Source organism: Ciconia boyciana, chromosome 4 (assembly GCF_034638445.1).
Source record: "Ciconia boyciana chromosome 4, ASM3463844v1, whole genome shotgun sequence".
Classification (NCBI taxonomy): Eukaryota; Metazoa; Chordata; class Aves; order Ciconiiformes; family Ciconiidae; genus Ciconia; species Ciconia boyciana.
The window spans coordinates 46,078,163-46,103,368 of record NC_132937.1 but is presented as its reverse complement, the minus strand read 5'-3'; the positions used below and the strand labels follow the sequence as shown (position 1 = coordinate 46,103,368).

Here is a 25,206-nt window from a genome sequence, read left to right as displayed (position 1 = left end):
GCCAATATTAAAAAATTATAAGCTGTGTCACTTGCAGAAACATAAATCAGTATGAGATCTATCTTAGGCTACATCATGAAAAAATAAATAAAGGTTTCTACAGATAATGACTTGAAGGATAGGAATGTAAGTAATGCTGTTCAACATTATCTTATGGAAAAAAAAATTCCATCAAACAAACCAGGTTTCATTCTTTAATGGGATTACAAAAACAGACCAATAAAGGGAGCTGGATAGACTTACAAAGCTTTTGTAAAGCATTTTATCTGGTACAGTGTGATGTCACTGTTAAAAAGATCATAGTGGGCATACAGTCAGTGTGAACAGCCAGTTTTGCCAGGCTGTGGCAAAAGATGGTGTCCTTGAACAGTGCAGAGGGAGCAATGAGGAAGGCACTGCCTCCTGTCATGTACAGTACTGGAGAGACTTTTACTCAAATAGTTCATAGAGCTCTGATGTCCAGATCTATAACTGAGTGTTGAAAAATTGTCAAAAAGATGCATAGTCTGGCTCAGGGTTAGAAAAACTTTTCTGATGCATCAGAAAAATTTTGAAGGACTGAACTTGTTTACTTTGTTTACAAGGTGATAGAGAATTGGCTTTATGACTTTGTATCTTGATGGAGAAATAGCCATACTGTAATACATAGTACACCTACAGTAAGTGTATACAAGAATATTTGTTTATACAACACAGAAAGGGTTTATTTTCCTGCAGAAAAATTATTTCTCAGTCTTCTATTCTCAAAAATACCAAAAAGAATCAATAGTGAGAAGCTGAGGCCAGACAAAGTCAAATTGAAATGTAGCTCACATGTTTATGGGTAACAGTGAATAACCACTGGAGCTATCTACCAAAGATAGCTGGGGTTTGTCCTTCTCTTGGTGGCATCAGATCAAAAGACTTTCTGGATGAGATGCATTAGCCAAAAGCAAGTCACCAGCCACAATACAGTGAACATTAGAGAGGACCACATGTGTATGTGGACAAACTGTCTTCCAAAGTTTGTTTTAGCTCTGCACCTCTGGAATACGCTTTTATGTCTGTAGACATTGATAGTTTAACACTGGCATAGAAAAGAGTAATTTGTCAGGCTTCTACTCTTGATAAGAACCTGAATCATTGTTTACTGTATATTTTACAGAATTAGCATCTACATTTTCTTGAACACAAGTTTCTCACATAGTTTTACCTCAGGTTACAGTTGCTCCAGTTGGCAAGGTTTGGGAGTAAGGTAGGAGAAGGAGAGAGTATGACAGAGCGAGCAATCACTCATGAATTTTTTACCTCTGAGTGACCTGTTCACACCTGCCTCAGGGATGCAGAGAATGCACTCAGTTGTCCATTCAGCCACTGAATGCAAATAATAGTTATGATATATAGTAGCATGAGCTGGGGTCTTAGTTGGCCATATCTTTAACAAAATAAAGAGGTTATTTTGGAGTTAGTTTTGAGAAAGTTTTTATTTATTATCTGCATGGTAGTAACTAAAATGTGGTAAAATTCTATGGTGGACAAACCTATTGTAATCTTAACATGAATTGGAATTTTGAGGTAAGTTTATTTCCCATTTGTATTCTCCTACTGTTTACTTTCATTGCTATTACGTGTTAAACTGTTGTTTGTATTCCAGGACACAGAATAGCACCTTATTTTTATTCTAGTGAGAAAAAACCCTCTATGTGTATGATAATTTCTTTACTTAATAATGGGTAAATAAAACTTGCACCTTTGACCATTCAGTGGTTACTTTTCCACTTCCACTAGTGCCAGCTGTGTTTTTAATACTGAATTGCCAATTAATTATTTACTGGGGGGACAATCACATGCTCCTCTGTGAAATAATAGTTTGGGTTTTGTTGCTAGGACAGATGTATAGAATTGCTGAAAGTATGTCTTGTATCAAGTCCCCATGGTGCCGTGAAAAATTTGAATGTCAAGCATACGTTTTTGTGACTGCATGGCAGATGTCTGTTTTTGCAGTTATGGGACCTTATGTGAGAAGAATCCTGTGTGACGAATTGGGAGCTCCTGCAAATTCTGCCATAAACTGTATTCCTCTGGAGGATTTTGGTGGACAGCCTCCTGATCCCAACTTAACGTATGCAACTGCATTGCTGGAGGCTATGAGGGGTGGCGAGTATGGATTTGGAGCTGCTTTTGATGCTGACGGAGTAAGTATTTTGATCTGTCTGGAGGTTTCACCATAGTTGTTGTTTGTCTGGGGTCAGATATGGTACATGTAAGTATAATTTATTTGCTTTTCAGTAAGCCCTCAAAGCTGAAAGCAGTATTACTTTCAGGTACAGATGATAGCATTTGCAACCCGTAAATCAGACACATATGTTGTAATTTGTCTCTGCAGATGACTGCAAATCAAGCAGGATTTGAATGCAGAATGATAATTCTTCAAATATTAGGCTGTTTTTATCTTGTACTGGTATAACACTTTTATTCCCTGGTTAGGAAGAGACAGCTTATATAGACGGCTTGTCACAGTAAGTAGTAACTAAATTATGTCCTTTTTGATTAACATCGTAAATTGAGGGATTTTTAGCTCAGTAAAGCACTGAATCATAATCTCTGTTGGTTTTAATTTTTTTATGTCATATTATCAGCATTATAAACAGCGAAGCATTACAGAAACAACTTTCTGTCCTGACAGGGTGGGAGAAAGATGAAAAGGTTCTGAAGAACAGAAGCTGTATTCTGTTGTCAGTAAACACAAAACACCCTCCTACTCCCGGTATAGTGTGAGTCATTGGCAAAAAGATTCTCCTACACAGGCATTCCCTGGCAGAAACAGACCTACTGAAGTAGGAGGCTGAAGCTAGGGACTGATCTGGAGCTTTGATTTGCAAGGCTGGAGGGAGTGATGGTGTGATAGCGAGATTATAAACCTGCCAGGATGACGCCAATAAATTATTCTGCCTGAAGAGGGATGCAAGTAACCCAAAGCCAGTTCTTTTTTTCCCTACCTACAGTGGATCTAATAAAAGAAATTACCGCTCCACAAAACATGGAGTTTAAGATGCTTTTTAAAATTTATTTTCTTCTCCAGGACCGCTACATGATCCTTGGCCAAAATGGTTTCTTTGTTAATGCGTCGGATTCATTGGCTATAATTGCTGCCAATCTGTCTTGCATTCCATACTTCTGTCAGATGGGTGTCCGAGGATTTGGCAGGAGCATGCCTACCAGCACAGCTCTGGACAAGTAAGATGAAACATTTATTTGTATCAGCTTGGTCATTACATTAGTTATCTCTCTGTTTTGTACTACATAGCAATTCCAAAATTGTGAAGTCTTTTGATAAGAGCTGCTAATTTTCACAATCTTTATGTGCTTTATTATTTTAACTAGTTTTGATGATATTTTGATCTTACCTAGACTAATTTTACCATCCTTTACTTGGATGAAAATAGTTTAATACAGCGTGGAAAAGAAACAAATAGGTTAAATCTTTTTGAGAGTACAAACACCCCTTTTCCAAATAATTTTAGTCTTTTTCGTAGTAAATAATGGTTTACAGCCCAATCTAGCAGCCCTTCTTATGAAAGTCATGGAAGTTTAAAAGAGATAAAGTGCTAATTCTGTACTAAACAAGCATTAAAAAAACCCCAAACAAAAATCCCCTCTTATTTTAAGCCTTTGAAATGTATCATCTATTATGATACAAAATGTCCCGGAAAAGACTGGAGGCAGTCATGAAATCCATTGCCAGTTTCAAGGCAGGTTAAAAGTATACCTAAAGCTATTTATGACAAGTCTGATCTACTGTTAAAAGATTTGCTGCATATGCATCTTGGTTTAGGAGCCGAATTTTGAACAAGTCTCATCCAGGCCTAAATTTGCTGTAAATATTGGCATAAGAGGATGAAGCTAAATATTATTGCCTTATATATTCTGTGTGGAAGGAGCATTCACTGAGTCAATTGTGTCTCAGTGTTGATCTGGTTGCATAGCTTTACTAACACAAGAATGATCTGCTGCCCCCATTAAATGTGTCCAATCAGGGAACAGTAATTTTAAAGTGAAATGTAGCTTGTGTGAAAAGGTTGATCGCTCTTTGAAAAGAAAGGATATTAGGGTGTTTCCCTATTCAGGAAATTTCTGAAAGTTACTAAATTCAGACCTAGCAGCTTCCCCTAATGCTTGACAGAGTCTTCAGGGAAATATTCCTTACTTGTAGGTAGATGGTCCAGTTTAAGGAAATATGGTTAGGTCAGGATTTGCTGTATTTTGTTTATTCTGTTTAGAGATTCAAAAATCTAATTGTTTAAGTGAAAGCTACCATTATATTGAAATACTAGATAAAATAAAGAGAGGTTCATTTTGGATATAAAACCCAGGATATCTTAATTCCTGTAAGACTTGAAGAAACAGTGACATTTAAATATGTTTGTCTGTCTTCTTTTCTTAAAGTTCGGTAAATATGTCAGAAAGTATGAATGTACTGAAGTCTCCTTCAATAACACTGCGACTATTTGAATTATGTTCTTGACAATGTTTGCTTGACCTTCTAGAGCACAGATAGTCTCATGATGATTACTGCCTTATTTAGTTCTGTGGAGCTAAGTCTGATTATTAAAGCAATTGAGCAATTGATAATGATGGAAGGATGTAAATATTTTCCCAGCCATTCTAACAAATATTTATTATTATGAAGTGTGTAGTCTGTATCCAGGACACTTGATTTTTTTTTTCTTTCATTCTGTGATTGTCTTTGTTTTCCTGAAGATTTAAAAGTTACATGTTTTCAAAGTTGGTCACTTTTGTTTTGTGACTCATTTACACACATCACAATCCAAAATATCTGAATTTTAATTTTCTGTAAAAATGCCATTATGTTGTCCAGAGATTGTCATGCTTTGGTGGCCAAAATTGTGTAACCTGCTTAACTTATGAGTGCCAGTGCTGAACTCACTCATTGAAGAGCCCAGCTTAGACTTGAAATCACAGTCAGTAGTTCATCTGAAGCAAGTCACTTTTCCTATATGTTGGCTGCCTACATGGATTGGAGCACAGTAAGGAGTATCATAAACACCTTCCGTAGAGGTTCACTGCATGAGTTATTGAGCCATTGTGTCTTCCAGGATTCCCAGTGAAGCCCACCATGAGGAACTGCTGAACTTCCAGGAAAGGTGGTTGTCTATAAGAGGTATTTTTCAGTAAAATTGTAGAATGTCATTGTCTGAAATCCACATATTGCTTGAAGGAGTGGCTAACAGAGAGCTTGATTCTCAGTGTAGGTTTCATGTTGAACTGAATTCTAATTTCATGTATCTGTAAACATAAGGGACAGTTCCACTACTGTCAGTAAAATCTTATAGTGGGACAGTGGGTGTAAAAGAATATGTGTAAGGCATTCGTGATTCCATTCCCATGGACTAACTAGGCAACTTACAAGAAAAAAATAGCGCCTTTTGGAAAGACAAGAATATTCCCAATACAATGAAGCAAAAAGAACAAAGAAAGATTGAGCAATTCTATGTAGAATTAGCACACCAGTGTAATGTTTAGTATTAAAATTCTAAAACCTCAGTCTGTACTTCTGCAATAGGAAGGAAAATCCTTCCTCTTCCGAAATGTGATGTCTGATACCAGACAGCATGTTGGTTAGTGTGAGGGACAGCATCCTCTCTGTGTTTGCTGCTGTGTGTCTCACCTCCAATATAATAAAATCAGAAAGGAAAATATATTGAGTAGAACATTCAGAAAAGAATGGATAACACTGCTTGCTTAAGTCCTACAATAGGTTTCAGGTTACTGCTTACTAGTCTATGCTTTAAATCTATTGCTTTTTTTGTTTCTTGATCCCTTTTATTCCTTTCCAGTGGACTGGTCTTATGTGCTCCAGGGACAAGTACCACAGAACCCTTTTGCATATCTCCCTGTGAAGCTCATGCTTTAAGCTTATGCACTGGAAAGAAAACATTAAAAATTAATTAAAAAACTCTACTGTGACTATTAATTCTGGCAGAAGAGATGGAAATAATCACAGAATAGTGGAGGCTGGAAAGGATGCCTGGACATCATCTAGTCCAACAACCTGGTTCAAAGCAGGGTCAACTAGAGTGGGTTGCTAAGAGCTACGTCCGCTTGGGTTTTGAGTATCTCCAAGGATGGAGACTCCACAGTCTTTCTCGGCAACTTGTGCCAGTATTTCACCACTCTCAGAGTGGAAAAGTTTTTTCATAAGTAGAAACAAAATTTCCTGAATTTCAGTTCGTGCCCATTGTGTCTTGTCCTGTTACTGGGCACCGTTAGAAGAGTGGCTCTGTCTTCATTACTCCCCCTACCCCCCATTGGGTATTTATGCACATTGACATGATTTCCTCCCTGAACCTTCTCTCTTTGAGGCTTAGCAATCCCATCTCTCTCAGCCTCTCCTAGTAGGAGCATTGGACAGATGCTCCAATCCCTTAGTCAGCTTTGTGGCCCTTTCCCAGAACTACTCCAGAAGATCCAGAACTGGACACAGGGTCCCAGATTTTGTCTCACTAGTGCTGAGTAGTGGAGGAAGGCTCAATTCCCTCCACCTGCTGGCAGTGCTCTTCTAATGCTACCCAAGATGTTGTTGGCCTTCTTTGCCATAAAAGCTTATTGCTGGCTTATGGTCAACTCATGGCCCACCAAGACCTCAGGTCTTTTTCTGAAGAGCTGCTATTCAGCTGTCTGGCCCCCAGCATGTACTGGTGCCAGAGATTATTCCTCCCCATGTGCAGGGCTTGGTGGCGTTGCCCTGTATTGACTTCCATGAGGTTCCTGTTTGCCAGTTTCTCCAGCCTGTTGAGGTCCATCTGAATGGCAGCACAATCTTGTGGTATACTACTCCTTCCAGTGTTGTATCTGTAAACTTGCTAAGGGTGCGCTCTGCCATGTTGTCCAGGTCATTAATGAAGATGTTAAACTGTATTGGCCACAGTATTGACCTATGGGAGGCATCCCAGGTGACTGGCCTCCAGCTGGGTTTTGTGCTGCTGATCACAACCATTTGAGCCTTGGAATTCAGCCACTTTTCAATCCACCTGACTGTTGAATTATCTGTTCTATGTTTCATCATTTTGTCTGTGAGGATGTAATGGGAGAGAGAGTTGAAAGTCTTGCTAAAGTCAAGATAGACAATATCCACTGCTCTCTCCTTATTCTCTGAGCCAGTTGCCTCACTGTAGAAGGCTCTCAGGTTGGTCAGTCATGATTTCCTCTTCATAAATCCATGCTGACTACTCATAGAGGACCTTCTTGTCCTCCATGAGTTTGGAAATGATTTCCAGATTAGTCACTCCATCACCTTCCCAGGGATTAAGGTGAGACTGACTGTTTTGTAGTTGTCTAGATGTTCTTTCTTGCTACCCTTGAAGATAGGAGTGATATTTGCTTGCTTTCACTCCTCAGAAGGCTCTCTCAATTGCCACAACCTTTGGAAAATAACAGAGAGTGGCCTTGAAATGACTCTAAGCACCTGAGACTCATGGAATTGTGTACATCTAGTTTGTTTAAGTGTTCCCCAATGTGTTCCTCCTCTACTGAGGGTAGGTCTTCCTTGCTTAATACTTCCACTCATCCCTCAGCTCACTCTTGTCTTTAGAAGAAAACTTTTGTGTTATATAGTGCTAGTTATAGTAGAAAGTATGAATTGTTAAGGTGAGTGAAACATCTGACAGTGAAAGCTTGTGGGTATTGGTCAAAATGGAATAAATCCTAATGAACTTCCAAATAGTGATTTTAATGAAATAAGTAAAAAGTTTTGAGTGAAATGTTACAGATTGTAATCTGATTTTATCTGTAATCTATCCTGTTTCCATAATTTTCCAAAACTGCTTGCTTCTGCCTTCTTTGCAACTATTAACTATTTGTAGTTATACCAATGCTAAAGATTTTGTTAGAAGCTTCTAAAATGGACATCAAAATATGCATCCAAATATTTATGGCGGGTTGACCTTGGCTGGCTGGCTGGCTGCCAGATGCCCACCCAGCCACTCTCTCAATCCTCCTCCTCAGCAGGACAGGGGGAAGAAACAGCAGGAAAGAGCTCATGGGTTGAGGTAAAGGCAGGGAGATCACTTGCCAATTACTGTCATGGGCAAAAGACTCGACTTGAGGAAAATTAATTTATTGCCAATTAAAATAGATTTGGATAGTGAGAAACAGAAAACCCACAAATTAAACCAACATCTTCCCCTCAGTCCTTTTTCCCCAGGCTTAACTTCACTGCATCATTCTTCTACCTCCTCCACCCTAAGTGGTGCAGGGGGATGGGGAATGGGGTTGGGGTCAGTCCATAGCAGCTCCCCTCTGCTGCTGCTTCTTTCTCACACTGTTCCCCTGCTCCAGCATGGGCTCTCCTCACAGGCTGCAGTCCTTCAGGAAAAAACTTGGCCCAGTGTGGGCTCTCCACCAGCTGCATTTCCTGCCAGGAAATAGCCATCTGCTCCACTGTGGTTCCCTCCACGGGCTGCAGGGCAATGTCTGCTCCAGCACCCGGAGCAGCTCTTCCTCCCTGTCCCTCTTCTCTGACCCTGGTGTTCACAGGGCTGCTTCTTCCTCAGTCCTCCCTGCTGGGCAGCTTTTTGCCCTTTTTAAGTATGTTTTCCCAGAGGGGCCACCAGCTTGGCTGCTGGACTCAGCTGTGCCCTGTGGTGGGTCTATCGGAGCTGACTGGAACTGGCTGTGTCCGGTGTGGGGCAGCCCTGGCCTCTCCTCACAGAGGCCACCCCTGCGGCCCCCCACTGGCAGACCCTGCCGCGTACACTCGGTACAACATCTAAACCAAATCCCTTAAATACTTAAATATTTCTCTCGTATCTAGACTGTCGTTCATTCAAATTAGCATTTATTCCATGTGAGGTAGTGGATGCATAGCAGACCTTCTTATATACAAAGATTAAGTGGTGAGTTTTGTTCTGACTCATACCAGTCTACATCCATGGGTTTCTTAGACTTGTCCCACTTACCTCGCTAGATTTAATCTTGAAGTATGACAGCTTGAGTTAGTCATAATTTGGCTTTTAATGCATGTGCAGTACCATTCAGTTCCATGGGAATGGTTGTTTAAAAATACTTTGAAAAGTCTTTTTTGTTAGTGAATTAGAAGAAATAAATAAAGGAAAATGACTTTCAAGCCAACTGTTATCTACAGCATGTAATGGTATGGACAAGAATAAGAACAACACTTGATTAACAAGGGAGGGAAAGCACACTTAATAAACAGGGTACTTTAAAAAAGATTTCTACTGTGCTGTTGAGTGCTGATATTCCTTATTTTCTGCATTTTGTTGCTCTAACACTAGAAATAGAGAAACTGTGTTAAAATAAAGGTGACTGAAAAGGACATTGCAACATTTGTAATAGTAGGTGCAGTAGGATAGCAGAATTAGTGCCTAGGAAGAGAAAAGAAACTTATATTCTACTTGTTAGTCTTCCTAAAGAAGGTAGGAAATGCTAACTTCAAGCACATCTGACTAGGATTTAATAATACAGTCACTACTCCATAAAAAATTAAAACGCTTGGAAATCTTTTCCCAGCAGATGTTACCAGAGTAGGGAAACAGAGATAATGATGGTCAAAAGGATCTTGTATGTGAATATCCCTTATTTTATTTTTCGTGAGAGAAAGATGAATTCTGATAGAAATACTTCATTGTATTGGATGGTGTCATCCCATTGTCTGTGGGATAACAATTCTTCAGTTGTCAGAGCCCCGCTATTGTCTGAAAGGTGTAATTTGATTTGTGTCTACAAAATGAATCTTCTTATTGTAGTGTACCCAACTGTCTCCTTTGGCCTGCTTCTGGACCTTGGTAATAAGAGTAGCTCTTATGTGAGGAAATTGGATCAATTCCTGTCCACTTGGATTCTGTCTTCTGAGATCATGGGACTCTCTCCCGAAGTCTATGCTAGAGAGCAAATGAAAACCACCTCTTCCTATGGGAAAACCACCTCTTCTTATGGTGTGCCCATATTGTGTGGCCACAGTTTAGCCTAAGTCATTGTACTAGAGCTTTTCCTTAGCCATAAAAAAAAATCATACATAGTACTTGAAAGAAAGGATTTAGAAAATGTGATACTTTTTCACTTGTGTGTATGATGATGTGTTGTTTAATAGCTTTTCACAGTGCTTTATTAAACTTAAACAGAAGGAAGCAATAATCTAGAGGACTCTAAATGTGTCTTGGGAATACTGCATTAACAAATGGAGCAGTGGATTACAAGAGAATTCACTCGAGATGTTTAACATTTACATGTGTTGGCTTGAAGTGACTGCTGGAATACACTAGTATGTACTGTAGGGAGAGTGTAACACTTGACAGGAAACATCTGCTTTAATATGCTCCAACATCAACAGGATTGTGGCAGTACGTCTCCAGACTTCAATTCTCTGGCGATACGTACCCTTAGGTTGGTGTTCTGTTTCTTGTGGGGAATGCAAAGCTGTGTACCCTGTTCAACAAACTGTTCTTTTTTCATATCCTTGTATTCTGATTTATCTGATGTCTGCATAACAGGAAAGGAAATGAAATACTGGGATGTTAGCTAATGGCCTACAAAATGAGAATCACAAGGGTGAATAAAAATTGTTTCTGTAAGAATTACTAAGATGGGTGGGTGTGGAAAATAGCAGTTAAGTTGGTATGGGAAAAGAGGGTTTTTGAGAGAACGCTACTGTGGCTAGCGTTATCTGATACCGTGTTTCTACAGCCAGGTCATTTCAACAGCATGTAGGTGGTCTGATTATACTTACCCTGAGCAAAGCTAAGCACCTTACCACACAGCACTCTGCCACTTTACATCTGGTAGCCCATCTTTTAATGCAACTTTGACACGTTCAGTGTTCTGTCTGCTGATTGTCCATTTACTATCTGGTCAGCTAGAGCAGGTTTTAAGGGGGCCTGCAGTGACAGTGACTGTTCTGACTTGTTTAAAGAAATGTCTTCATGCAGTGAAGGGCAGAGATGTGATGAGCTCTAAACAAGCTGTCTTGGGTGCAGGAAGGAGGCTAACCCTGGCAGCAAGAAACTCTTAAATTCACAGTGCTGGTTTAGAGTGGGGTCGATTTTGTCTGAAGCACAGCAGGAAGCTTTGCTTAAGTGGCTCTGTATGCTCGTTTCTTTAGGACAGGAGCCCCAAGCATTGTAAGCAGCAATGAATGACACAAGGACAGGATGAAAAAGATTAATTCAACTAACTGTCTTCTTACAATTATTTTGCCCAACTACCTGGCAAAGTTTGCCCAGTTATGGCAAAGGCTGGATTTCTGCTTACTTATTATCAGGTGGGTTGCTCTCTCTTATTGCTTAGAGAGGAGCAACACTGCTCCAGGAATTTTTACCTCATTGTGAGAATTAGGAAACAAAGAAAGAGTTGGCTGTTTGGTAGGAATTGCCCAAGAGGTTCCCTCTTCATTCTCAGCTTATGTCAGTTTGCTTTTGTCTCTCACTCCTACCTGGAAGCACTAGAGAAGCAAATTATTTCCACTAACAAATAATTAATATTTCTCTTTGTCATTTAAAACACAGTTATAATAGAAGGAAGCCACAAGGGCATAATGAAGCTTGAATAATGGGCTAGTGCATACTGTGTTATGTCAAAGTCAAGCTATGCACAAAAATTGATATAGGTTGATGGGAAGGTGAAGACAGAAGGGCTGGCTGTTCCTTTGCAAGTGGTTCCCAGGGCCTGGTACTAGCAAGGACAGTGCTGTTGGGAGTCAGTGGTCTAAACCCTGGTCTCAGCCAGGGAATGCAGACCCAAGGAGACCTTCTTTCCTCTTGAGGCACTGGACCCTTCCTATATATTTTTGTTGAGGGGTGTATTGTCCAGTGTAAGTGCTTCTGCTGCTTCTTCCTGTAAAGCTTAGTCTTTCCTCTGTAAACGCTGAAAAAAAGTTTTTGGATGAATTAATGGACGGGGCCTTTTATCACTGTTTAACAAGCAGTAGCAGTTAAAGAAACATATACCTCTGGCCATGGACAACAGCACACCACATTCCACTTGTGCCTTTGTGATTATTTCCTTGAATTCTTCATTTACAAATCCTTCATGGATTTTTTTGTCTGTCTTGTCTTGTGAATTTGTAGCTTATTGTTTCTTTGCAACCATCTGCTTTTCTTCTGTATTGTTGATCATCTGTTTTAATGAAGAAGTTTGTGCCACAAGCAGGATAGGCACTGTGCATTTCTTTCTCTACATGGATATCCTTTACTGTTGAGTTGTAAGGAATTCTTCCAACATAAAGACTTCTCTAGGTTATAAATACAACTTTCTACATGGTTGATACTCCATTCACTCTGTGACTGTGATTTGTTATGCCAGTCATGACCTCACTCTTTCTATCTTACTTCAGTAGGATAAGTCAGTCTCACTTTCTCTTATCTGGAATAGGCTTGCTGTGAATTTTTTGAGACACCTCTGTCAAACTGAGTCCATGTCACGTACAAGCAGTTTGAAATTAGATGGAGCAGAAGGACAATTTCTGTTCTGGAAAGCTGCAGAAGGACAACTGCATAAAACCTTCATGAATATAATTTAACATGTTTGAAGTTTAATACAAAGTTGTTGAGCACTGTGATGGGAAATTTTTTCAGGATTTGCAACTTTTAAAATAACATTGCAATATTAAAAATAGCCATATATGTCTCATATGTCCTCTGTATACTTGTATATCTAGTAAAGAATGGTAGTTTTTCTGTATCAGCTTTCAAATATGTTATGCAGCTAAATGTTTTATTTACACAGATATGACATGTTTGAAAAGATTTGTGGAGAAAAAACCAACTGTCATTACAAGGCATTGATGTCCTTTCGTTAGCTGTGCCTCTTAGTTTTACTTCTACAATGTGCTTGTAAACTAGCTGTTATCCTTTCATCCCTGAATGTTTTTTAAGCAGTGGAGGTGATTCATCATTGCAAATGTTTTCAAGTATATCTTTAATGAGCTGTCTTTGCCTTCTTTGTATTTACTTTGATGCTGGATTTGGTATTCTTTAGTATAGTGTGGTATATTTGACTGTTGCAAGCCCACTGTATTCTTGGCTATCCAGTGTTTCATTATCCTAGACTGCACTGATGAAGACATGCTGGCCACTGTGGTCATGGCAGGCCACATTTTGGATGTATGTGGGGTAAGTGCTTACTCTTAACACTTTTCAGGACAGCAGCAGTCAGACTCTCAGATACTTTCTCATCAAAGATGATAATGACCCTCTTTCAATGTATTGCATACTTTTGAACTTTCCAGGAGAGAATTAGTTGATACTGCATCTTGTGTTCTTCAGTGGCTGCATTTCATTGCTTGTGAAGAAAAGGACAGAAAACATGGCAGTGTCCTGTGGAATATCAGTAGAAAACTCTGTGTTGTCCTTTATGGATGAATGGCAAGAAAGGCTAGGCAGTCCTGTGGCTTACCTCCTTTTACTTGGCACACAGCATAGTTTTTGGGTCTGACAGGGACTATTCACTGGCCAGTTCTGAGCCTGAAGGCAAGTGATCCCTGTTAAGAATGGCAGGCTGCAGAGTAGCCTTACACAACATACAACTCTTACTCTCATTCATAGCTAGTTGCATTCTGACCTGTGCCTGGAGCAGACAGCTATAGCTGCTTAGCCTAAAATGAGCAGGTTCATTGGTTGTGCAATGTGCAGCTTTCAGGACTGAGTACAGAAAGGTGTATTGAAAGCTCTCTTAATTTAAAAGGAAAAGATGAGCTGAAAATTATGCAGTGTTCTGTTTCCAGCTTAAGCTTTGGCTGTAAAAGAGGTCAGTTTGTCCACCAAAGTTAAGAGAGAGCAAGATTTGGTGCTTGGTGGGACATAAATATGTTCTGTAAACTTGATTGACTCTTGTTAAGAAATATGTTTATTTGCAGTTCTCACAAACAGACTTTTGTCTGGCCTTAATATGCCACATGTGAAAAACTACCTGAGAAAAATAAACTTTTTGCAAAACATTCTGAGCAGACCTTGCACAGTGCAATAGACAGACATTGGGTAACAGAAAGACCACAGTTTTCTTAGTGCTGCATCTGTCTTATATCTCAAAAAAGTATACAGCTATGAATAAACAACAGGAATTCCTACAAATGTCCTGATAAAAAAGTCCAAAAGCATTTAATTAAAACAATCTGAGGAAGTTTACAGCAAGTCAGTTATGAAGATTTTGTGACTACTAAAAGAAAGTTTAAAATAAAGGCTCCTTTTCTCTCAAGGACTTACGCAGTCTTATTTTCTGCTTCAACCTAGAAAAGCTCCCACGTGGATTAGCGTGTCTGAACATGTTTTGCCTGTGCTGGACAGCACAGCTGGTATCAGCCCAAGAGCAACCTCTCCCATCAAAGGATTTTTTTGTAAATGAGTGACCCTCATGGAGAAGGCTTCCTGCTGATTTAAAAGAAAACTTTTCTGGCACAGAATTTCAAAACAGTGTGTTTAAAATTCTATTTCTTATATGTATTAAAGTATGATATTCGGCTAAGTTACTTAGATTGTTTACAAATTAAGAAGACAGGAAATTGTTCTGTACATTCTGGTTGTTTTGAAGAAGATCTCTGTAAGACTGTGACAGAGCCAGGGTACTTAACATTATTTGAAGAAGTTTGAGAGTCCTGTTAGAACAGATCTTACTTTACGTTGTAGTCACTTGAATTGTCAGATTAATTTTGGAGAAAGAAACATTGTCTTCTGTTTCCTTTTGTGGGGAAATGAAAGAGGACTACGGTCCTTCCAACCTCAACCATTCTGTGATTCTGTAGGAACAGTCTATTTTTATGGCATATTATAGTTTTTTCTTCCTTTTTAATTTTCTGTATTTCTGTGAACACTATCATAAAGTTGTGAAACTGCTTTCTTCCTTTCCCTTCCCAGCCAAGTATCACAACTACACCGAGCACTTACTAATTCTTGCTCTCTAAAATCCACGGAACAGGTTGCAAGAGAGAAGAGGCAGAACTAGTGTAAGGAAGGAAGTCTGAATCTAAATTGCATCATTAGGGAGCTACTAGAATAAATCATGTCTAACCAACCTGATTGTCTGGGTGGTAAAACAATTGCATATGTTGATGAAGTTAGGGCAGCAGATGTCAGTTACTTCCGTTTCAGCAAGGCTTTTGACCCTGTGTCCCACATTATTCTTGTATCCAACTCAGGACTTTATGATTTGGATGGGTAGATAGGTAAAAATCTGTTTTGGTGGTCAGGCTCAAGGGCCCTTGGTTAATGAGCTGGTAAAAAGTGGGGTACTGCAGGGATCTGTTCTGTGACCTGTCCTGTTTAACATCTTGATCAGTGGTCTGGAGGAGGGGATGGAGGGCACTCTAACCAAGTTTGCAGATGACACCAAATTGGGGGGGGGTACCTGTTGGTATGCTGGAGGGCATAGCTGCCAGTCAGGGGAATGTGGGCAGCTGGGAGGAGTGGATGGACAAGGACCTGATGAAATTCAGCAAGGACAAACTGTGAATCCTGCTCCTAAAAAGGCAGAGCCCTACAGTGATGCAGGCTGGGGACAGAGGGGCTGAGGAGCAGCTGTGCAGACACAGCCAGCGGCCCTGGTGGGCAGTGAGCTGGGCAAGGGCCAGTTGTGTGCCCTGGAATTGGAGAAGGCCAGCAGCACCCTGGGCTGTATGAATAAGAGTGTGGCCCAGAGAGTGAAGGAAGTGATTATTTTCTGCTCAGCACTTATGAAACCACTTCCAGATACTGTGTCTGGTTTGGGGATCCGCACTACAGGAAAGACATCAGTAAACTGGAGTGAGTTCAGCGTAGGATCACCGAGACAGATCGGGGCTGGAGCACAGGCCCTACGAGGAGAGGCTGGGGAACTGGGTTTGTTCAGCCTCGAGAAAGACGGCTTTGGTGGGACCTAACAGCAGCTGCCTGTACCTACAGAGAGGCTGTCAAGAAGATGGAGCCTGGCACTTCACAGCTATGCATGATGGGAAGACAAGAGGCAACGATAATAATTTAAAACAAGGAAGCTGTTCAATGTCCAACTGGATAAATCCATGAGCAACCTTGTCTTATCTCATAGCTGACCCTGCTTTGGTCAGGAGGTTGGACTAGAGACCTCCTAGGGTCACTTCCAATCTGAATTATTTTATAATGCTGTGGCCCTATGAAGAGACCTTTGCTGGAAAGTCCTCATGCTACCAAGACTCTTGAGCTAGCCTGCACTCTTGCAGTCTTGTAGTTACCATGATTAACAGCAAGGTGATGTATAGAAAACCTTGATGTTGCCTTAAATTATTTACTTTTTTATTTTCTTCTAAACCAAGGAATTATCCAACTGGAGAAACTGCACTGTTTTTTTCCTGATCATTCTCTGAGCTATCCTGCTGGCTCTGCATGAGAGGATGGATGTAGTATTGCAGTACTTAGGAGATGAAGAAGAGGCTGTGGAAGCAACAAGTAACTTCTGATATGTACCGAAACCTATTGTTTCTCTATTATTCAGACAATTCGAGAGTACTGAAACCCCAATTTGAATTGCTGTCAATACAGAGTTTTGTACCACATGTTGTGGTTATATTCACATCTGTTTTGCATCTTTGTCAATGAGCATAAGCACAGTGCCTTTTGAACCAGCTGACCTCATTGTAATAAGCCTGAAAAGGCTGATGATTATGGGCCATGTGTACTCCTGAGTTAATGGAGGGTCTCTTCCCTGTGCTTATTTCATGGGATTATTGCATTTCCTGTAAAAGACCATAGGTCTTGCCAGTTATTAGTGGTGACATTACTGAGGGTCACCTCAGTAAGTATCTGCAGAAGGATGTAAGGAGATTACCTCTCCCTTTTCTCCATTTATTACATCTCTTCTCTTTTCTGGTATAATAAAATCTCCCTGACAGTTTCTGTAGAATAAGAGAACTTACAAAACATTCCCCCCTTGCCTTCATAGACCATTTTTACTGCTGGAAAACTCAAAGGTTTTGTATGCAGCTGTGACTGTGCAGGACTCGAGGCTAGAACAGAAAATGTCCCTATTTGAGGGTGGGGAGGTGTGGAAGCTTTGTGTGTTGGTTGTTCCTTGTTCAAGCTTTGTTTTTTTCCCCATAGCATGCATGTGTTACAGACCCTTCTGACATGTCATTGTTGCACTAAATATGAAGTTTCTGCCAAATGCTTAATGGGACAAAGTCCACTACTGAAATTAATTTGTGTCATTTTGTGCTCAGGTGTGTCTTATATTGGTAGGTGAATTTCCCTTTCCAGGGACAGGCTTGCTTTAAACAACCGGAGTCTTTTTGTTTGTTTCTGTTCTTTCCATCCACTAAGAAGATTGTCCTCCTGCCTGCCTTATTCAGGAAGCCAGTAACAAGGCAGGCTGTTAATACAGCATACTACCATGTAGCAGTGACTGCTGTTTTCCTGGATCTATATACCAAAAAACCTGCCTTTGCTCACAGAGCTTAACTAGTCACAGGCCATGCTGTTGGGAGTGGGACAGGCACAGACTGTCTAACACAGTCAGCTGCAATTATAAAAGAAGTGGACAATATCTTTCCTAGAACAAGGCATTATCTTTCTGCTGCTGAGCTATGGCAGAATTCGGAGGCTAAAATAAGCTTGGAATCTGTAAAGGAATTGCATTTTTTATGTAAAAATTCACTGAAAATGCTAGAAGTCATCGTACCTGATTGCCGTCCATTCCCTGCATCCTTTAATTTACTGACAAGGAGGAGTTAGCTTACTCTATAGGCATATGAATGCTGAAATAGTAATGAAAAGTGATTCTTGTGTCTCAGCCAGAAAGGGCATGAACAACCTTAGGGATTACTGCAGTACATCTGGAGAGCATGGCCACATGCTTGCCAGATGGTTGGACTTTTCTTCATTAGTACTATGAACTCTGCAATCAAACCTCAGATTCTGTGTGGATCTACAGTACATATGTGTACAATTTGTCACTGGAAGAGGCTCCCCAGGGAAGTGGTCACGGCACCAAGCCTGTCAGAGTTCAAGGAGTGTCTGCACAACGCTCTTAGTCATATGGTTTAGTTTTAGGTAGTTCTGTGAGGAGTGGGGAGTTGGACTCGATGATCCTTATGGATCCCTTCCAACCTGAGATATTTTGTGATTCTGATTCTATGATTCTAATTTCACCTCACAGGGACTCTGAGCACGGTGCCAGCTGGTTTTATTATGTGAAAGACAAAATTCTGTTGGGATATGTTGCTGCCAAAGCACATCTTTCCCTCATTGTATACTCATAGAAATGCTTGTGTTTGCTAGTGGTCTTTAGCAAAGCAGCTTTTGTCTCTTGCTTTATCCTTACTTTTAGCACAGCCATATCTAGATATTGTATATGTCAACAGCTGTTTCTAGTCATTCTATTAGAGCTTGTGTGAAGGGGACAATGAAGTTTTCACAAGGCAGGGAGTCACAGGCACTCTGTCCTGAAGGTTGTACTTCCTTTGGGAGTTGACTCTTGAAACATTTACAAAAGAGGGTGCGAAGTTATGCATTTTGGATTTGAATCTCGAGCTGATGACTAAAGCAACATGAGAACAGCATTTGGTGTGGAACATCATGATGAGTACACCTGTTAGCATCCCACACACTGAAGAAAACAACCCCATAATAAGAAAGAGTTACAAAGACTACATCTTGTGCAAACTTTTCCAATACATTTGTAACCAAGAGTAACAGTTGAAAACAATATTAGTTACTGTAATACTTTTTGTTAGAAGTTTTCAAACTCCTAAGTTTGGGTTCCTGGAAATGTACGGTTCAAAGACAAGGATGGCATTTTCATGAACTTGCATATTATACATGGGGGGTGCATGTGTTACTTATATTAAAGAGAAGAGTAGTAATTTCCCATACATATAGCTTGTGACTGTAATGCATAAATAGCTTTTTACCCTAGCTGATTTGGCTGGGAGACCAGTGAGAATTTTCATGTTTTCATCACACATCAGTTATATCACTCATTTGAGTTTCTGAGAAGAAATATGGGCTTTGTTGTGGATGAAACTTATTAGGGTTTTGCTGTCCAAGTAGCATTTATTACCTCTAAAACAGCATCATGAGGTTGCCAAAATGTTAGTGTGGACTAAGCCACAGCCTGTAAATTTCCTTAAAGTATTGCTCTTTTTTCTTTATTTTGTTTGGTAGCATGGATCTCAGGTGTGGTATGTGTAGGACTACAGCACCATGGGAACCTGTGCTCTGTCTGTGTGTGCTCTAGAAGGTATTTATTTCCATCTCTTAACTACCAAAGTTCAGCAATATCTTCCTGGTACTCTAGTATGTCATTTTATTGAAATGTCATAAACATTACTAATCATTATAGGTCGTCTAGGTTAAGAGACATCCATAATCACCATAATTTATATTGTTTAAGGGATTTTCAGTGCCCTGTTGTTTGCTCCTTGTTTCCATTTTGTTCAAGTTTTTCACATTTCCTTTTAACTTTTACTGTGTACTTTCCATCTAGGAAGAGTAAGAGAGCAACGTCATACTTTGGCTATTTTCTACCACCAAACAACACAATACTGTGGCAGAATTTGCTTCCCCCCTGCCCAAGACTGACAGAACTCTATGGATAGACTCCCAGGTGGCATGCTAAAGGTGCCACTCCCTATCTCTTTTTCCACAGTAACTCTTATTGTTCCTCTGATGGGTAAACTCACAGCATGCTATGAGTTTCCTGTAATATGCTAGAGAGCCTCCTTACTTAATGTCAATGTGCAAGCATTACAGGTGGTTTGACTGGCCTTCAGAATCTTTCTGTAATTCCAGAGAGGAATAATATAGACATAGCAAATGTCTTCATACACTTACTGCTGGGTTGTGTTAGGAAATCAGCTTAGTCATAGATCTATTTGTAAATTAGAGAATTAAGTTCTTTAGCAGCTGCCCCTGACTGGCTGATCACTCACTGCTGGGGTAGTCTGCTGGATTGTTTTACCTCTGCCGTCATCCAGTGTCATATTTTTCTCAGTATCTTTCTTACCACGGGAAGACTGATTTCTTAGGGAAGACTGGGCACGATGTGATCATAAGGATAGTTCCTTTGTGGGCCAGACAGCATTGGTTGTCAGCCCTTGTGCACTGGTCCACACCAGCTCTTGGTTCTTGAGTCTTCCAGAATCAAGAGCTAATTCTACACCCTTTGTAGTTAGCTGAATAGTACTGTAGATACCTTAGATAGTTATTCAGAAACACAAGAAATTGTGGTCTAAAATCATAAGGGTCTGTATGTTCTCAAGAGGCCTACTGTGAGCTGATAGATCTGTAAGATTACTTCCTCTTGTTCAAATGAATCTGCTCCCCATCAGGTACACCTAAAGCTCTCTTAGCTTCTTTTTGTCAAAACTCTGTACAAACATGGTTTGTTTTGCTCAAACATAACTTAGAAATGCTTAAGAGGCCTGAGTCATGCTTGCTTTTGCCAATTCTAGGATCTTACTGACATTGTTACCAGTCTGTGAGCTATGTGCTCCTCATCCAGTTTAAATCTGACTTTGCTCCTTTGCAAAAATTGTCTTTGTGGTGGGTATCACTCAGCCAACATGATTAGAGAGTAAATTCAGGTTCTTGTAACTCACTGGAATGAAGTATTGGTAGAATGTCCTGCTGAATTTACTGTAATAATATTTAGCTGCAGCTTAAACTAACCCATCAGACCCTTCCTTTTCTATCCTTACAGCCACCATCAAATGCAGGATGAATCAAGCTCCACATGTCATATGTTTTCAGAGAACTTTGTTATTTGTACCAGATAAGTCAATTTTTTGTTTCACTGGAAAGAGTTGTGGAAAGCCTGGTGATATATTTTTGGAAATTCTTCAAATGGATCATTCAGCACATTGAAGGTTTGTTACCAATGAATGGATGAGAGTCTTGGCAACACTTTAGCATGCCTAAGAGTATTCCCATGCCTGAGATAAAATGGGCAAGGAGTCTACTGAGTTCCTCCTGTGCCTGTTGCTCATGCCCCAATTTAAGGAGAGCTGTTTTACACGCTCCTTATTTAACCAGCTATCTTTAGGATCTTTTAAACATCACCCTGTGACTTGGGAGATTGCTGGAAAGTCACCATAAGTAAGTTGAATCCATATGGGCAGAGACTCAGAGAAGAAAAATAATTTCTTGACATTGAGTAACTGTTTATTCCAGAAAGTTTTCTTCCCCCATGTGGATCCGACAAACTGGCCTTCCTCCCGTGAGCTTTGGAGTCCGTCTCAGCTACAATTCATTTTTTAGTGATGACTGATACCTGGTCAAGCTAATCTGTTTGATGGGCCTTGAGTACAAGTTTAAATAAAGTCATATAAAGGACAGAATTTTCCTATTGGTACTTCTGGTTAAAGACAAAGGAGGGGTCTGAAGGCAGGAGGAACACATGCAATTTACAGTCTCAGCACAGATAAACATCTCAGCTAGCTTTAGTTACACTAAAGAATCGTTGGGCTTCTGTATAGGGTGTGTCTGCAGCATCCTGTTTTTCTATATAGATGTACACAATGAAGAGAAATCAGAAGCAAGAGGATGAACACATCCGTTTTTGCACTTTGAAATTACTTCTTCCCTCCCTTTAAAACAATAAACCTTACAACTTATCTTTGTTTACACAGACCTCATGCACCTTGGCATCAATTTTTTTTCTCTTCATAAGGAGCAGTATTTCTGTCTGCAAGGTACTGGATTTGTAGCAGATTTCTTGGAAACAGGTCTTACAGTATACATAACTAGTCTTCCTTTATAATGGGTGCTTAATACTCAATAAAGCAAAATAGTTGACTTTTGTCTTTTGGCACCAGTTCAGCAAAATACTTAAGCACAATTAACTTTTGGACTCATGAGAACCCCCAGAGATTTGAATGGAAATATAAAAACCTTTTGTAAAAGTTTATTTTAAAAAATGAATGTAGAATATAGAAAAAAGAAATTTTGCACAAAAGTACTAGTTTTTCCATTACTTCAATGTTTTATCTTTTTCCCCATTTTATTATGTACTATCCTCATTACTTTTTGGCATGGAGCCCTTGTATAAAAAACTTGTCCTGCAAAAGAGAAATTGAAGTTGTGCTGTGGCTGAGTCAGCATCCCTTAGCACAAACCTCCTAGGTTGCTTCTCTCCATAAACCTCAGCGTGGGTGGCATGGTGGAGTAGGGCTGAAAAGACATGAGAAGACATAGAAGTGGAAGGGGTGGGAGGAACACAACTCAGTAGACTGGGTTGCGTGTCCACAGGCAGTACTGTAGTTTGAAATAGTATAAAGCTTGTGCATATTCTGAACACTGCTCCAACTAAGGAAAATATAGTGCAGTAATTCAGCAAAGCCTGAATCATGCCTACTTCACACAGTGCAGTGTTTTTCATGGAAGCCTGGATAAGCCCTTATGTCTACATGGTACAATACAGAGCAGTGCAGAGACACTATCTAGAGTCCCACTGCCTGTGCGTTTGTGCTAGCAAAGCACCAAACTTGGCCTGTGAAGGAGACCAGCCAAGGGGGCACAGTGCCACACTGATGGGACCAGACTGCTTCCTGCTTAACGGATAGCTTCTTCGCCATGAGGTTCTCAACCATGCTCAGCTGCACAATATGACATATGTTTTACTGTCATTTGCACCTTCAGAGCTGCCTAAGGTTGGTGAGTGTCCAGCAGGACTTAAATCACTCTAGTCCTCTCCTCCCACAAAAATTTGGGCTATGAATTTTGTGGAGCTGCACCTGAGAAATGCTGCAGGCTTGTTCCTGGTCTCCTTTCTTGTTTCTTCTCATCTTGTCATGTCTGTGTTTTCCCTCACACTCAGCAGAAAAGGACACTTGTATAAATACTGTACTTAGAATAAACTCTTGCTCTTAGCAAACTCAGTCCAGATACAGGCATTCAGGCCGACAGTCTGGGCTAGTTTTAAACACAGTAGATTAATTCTAACTTGTATCATTCAATGGGAGGGAAAGAAAAGAGAAGGGTTGGCCATGTGAGGAATTCAAAAGGGTAAAATTATTAATAGTTTGGAAACAGAATTTCACACTCAACTAATTCCTAGTAAAAAGTAACTGAGAATCATTTCTAGCAGTTAGATGTGAATTCACATAAGACCTGGTTCCACTGCCTATAATAAGAGCACAAATACTTCTGGAATTAGAAGTTTCTCATTATATTTGTTTTAATGATTAAATTAATTTTTCTTTTAAAAAAAGACAGGAAGAATTTTTTTTCTCTTGACCTGCTAATATATTTATTACAGGTGAATTCCAATGTTAAAAGCAATTTCAAGAAAGTGCTTCTTAGTAGCTCTACTCATAGCAAACACCACTGAGTCAGTATTTATTAAATTTAATTTTATTATTATTGTGCAAAAGTCTAGCATCTAGCAGTTGTATCCATTTCTGATTCTTTCCTGAACATCTGTTCCATGCTAAAATCTGTCAAAGTGCTGTGATTTTTTAAAAAGCTGACAGAGGGGATTTGGGGTTTTTTTTCTGGAGACTGCAAAAAATTGTGTATTTTGTAGTCTGAGCTACAGTGCTTTCATGCTGACAGCACTGTCCATACCATGATAGTCGGGCTGAGCAGAAACAGATGTTCTAGGCTCATTGGCCAGTTTCCTGTCTAAAGGAGAGGCTTCTGATAAAGTCCAGTTTTTCATGCTGGGATTTCTTTAATGCTGTATTTCCTTGAAAAGAAGGAAAGTTCTTAGTTTCCATACACACAAACTTCAATTAAATTGAATTAAGCATTTAGCTCTTCAGAGAACTTTTTTCTCCCATGGAACCTCGTTGCTGGGACTCTGCTTTATCATCCAGAATTCAGAGAGGAACTTATAAGCCAAAGCTGTACTCAAGGCCCTAAAACCTAAGCCTATGTATGAGGTCTCCTCCAGTGTATGAGGTCTCCTCCAATAACTTCTTAGAAGTGATTTAACTTCTCAGAAAAAGATTCTTTAATGCCTCATAGTGTCCACAAATTGGGGATGGTAGCAATCTCACTGTGATAATACATATGTAACTTGCATGCTATTGATAGTTTTAACATTGGTAGTAATTTCATATCTTGATCACTACAACAATAACCTACTTGCAACACCTGCAAATATGGGGTGAAAAATTCCAGCTTTGCATGTCATCTGCTTCGTGTATTTGTTAAAGGTGCATTTACTGTCCCTGTTCACCAGTGAATTCTGCATCAGTGGCAGTTCATTCCACAGCAAACTAGGGACACTAGCCTAAAGTACAGTGTCCATAAAAAGTATCCTTGCACCTCCTGCCCATAGTGGACAGGATTATCACATTAGTTTTGAAGGCAAAGGCACACTCAGCAGGAGCTGTGCTGGCTATTTTTACTTTGACCACTTTCTCCCTGAAGAGCAGGGAAGAGGCAGAGGCATTCTGCAGCCCTTTCTCAGAGATTTGAAGCAGAGCTGTGCTGCAGCTGTTGGTCTACTTACAAATGCATTTCAGTTCTGCAGTGCTCCCCTGGCTCTGTAGCTGGCTATGAAGTTAGGCACGTGAATTTACTTTTACCCCCTGGGATTGAATCAGAAAGTTGCCTGTCGGGATTGGGACACAAATTAGTTTACCATCATTTTGTAAAGTGTCTCAAGTACTTTGAAAAGTGCTGTCTTTTTGGTATGTTGCACAAGGTGGTTGTAACATTTGACTGAGATATTACAGAGTCTGTGTGCAGGAAAACTTGATGGTATGAAACATTGAGCTGTGTGTTCACACCATGGCCTATAGGTGGCAAAAAGGAGTGTAAATAACTGCAGGGCCCCAGTGTGTGTATGTTGGGGAGCCTGAGTTCCCTGATGAGTGTTTTAACTATCCTTGTGATGGTGCAAGCCTTTTCAAGTCTGCTCCTACAGGAGACAGAAAAAGTCCAATGAACTTGAAGGGCTTAAAGGGAGATACAAAGTTTTAAATTTGTTTGTTTTAGGAATTTAAAGCCAAGGGGCTGACCTTCCACACAATAGTTCACATCTTTGGAGTATAGTGGTTGTGCCAAATGTGAATGTGTTCTATGTAGCTCAAGTAAGCTTCTAGTATTGTATGGTTGCTGTGTGTTGCAAGGCATGAGCAAGGTAGGTTGTGTTTATAGGACTTTGCCTTTCTGGTGGGATAATTTTTAGTTTTTGCTGTTGAAAGATTTCAAACATGGGGAAAGGCCAATGTGAGCCTGAGAGGCAAGAGAGAATATTGGAACAGTTAGTTGGCACCACAGTTACGTTGCATGGGTGCCAGGAGGC

The 25,206-nt window shown here is 40.1% G+C and overlaps 1 protein-coding gene across 2 annotated transcripts in view; it reads left to right on the top strand.

The window, feature by feature from the left end:
- The window catches only part of PGM5 (phosphoglucomutase 5), a 79,038-nt gene that overhangs the window by 16,780 nt on the left and 37,052 nt on the right, over positions 1–25,206 (top strand). Inside the window, exons 5-7 of one of the 2 annotated variants that reach the window (XM_072860138.1) lie at positions 1,984–2,174; positions 3,062–3,216; positions 5,097–5,144. In XM_072860138.1, coding sequence (XP_072716239.1) covers positions 1,984–2,174; positions 3,062–3,216; positions 5,097–5,144 — 394 coding nt within the window. The remainder of the gene's footprint in view (positions 1–1,983; positions 2,175–3,061; positions 3,217–5,096; positions 5,145–25,206) is intronic. The other variant, XM_072860139.1, reaches the window with a different exon arrangement.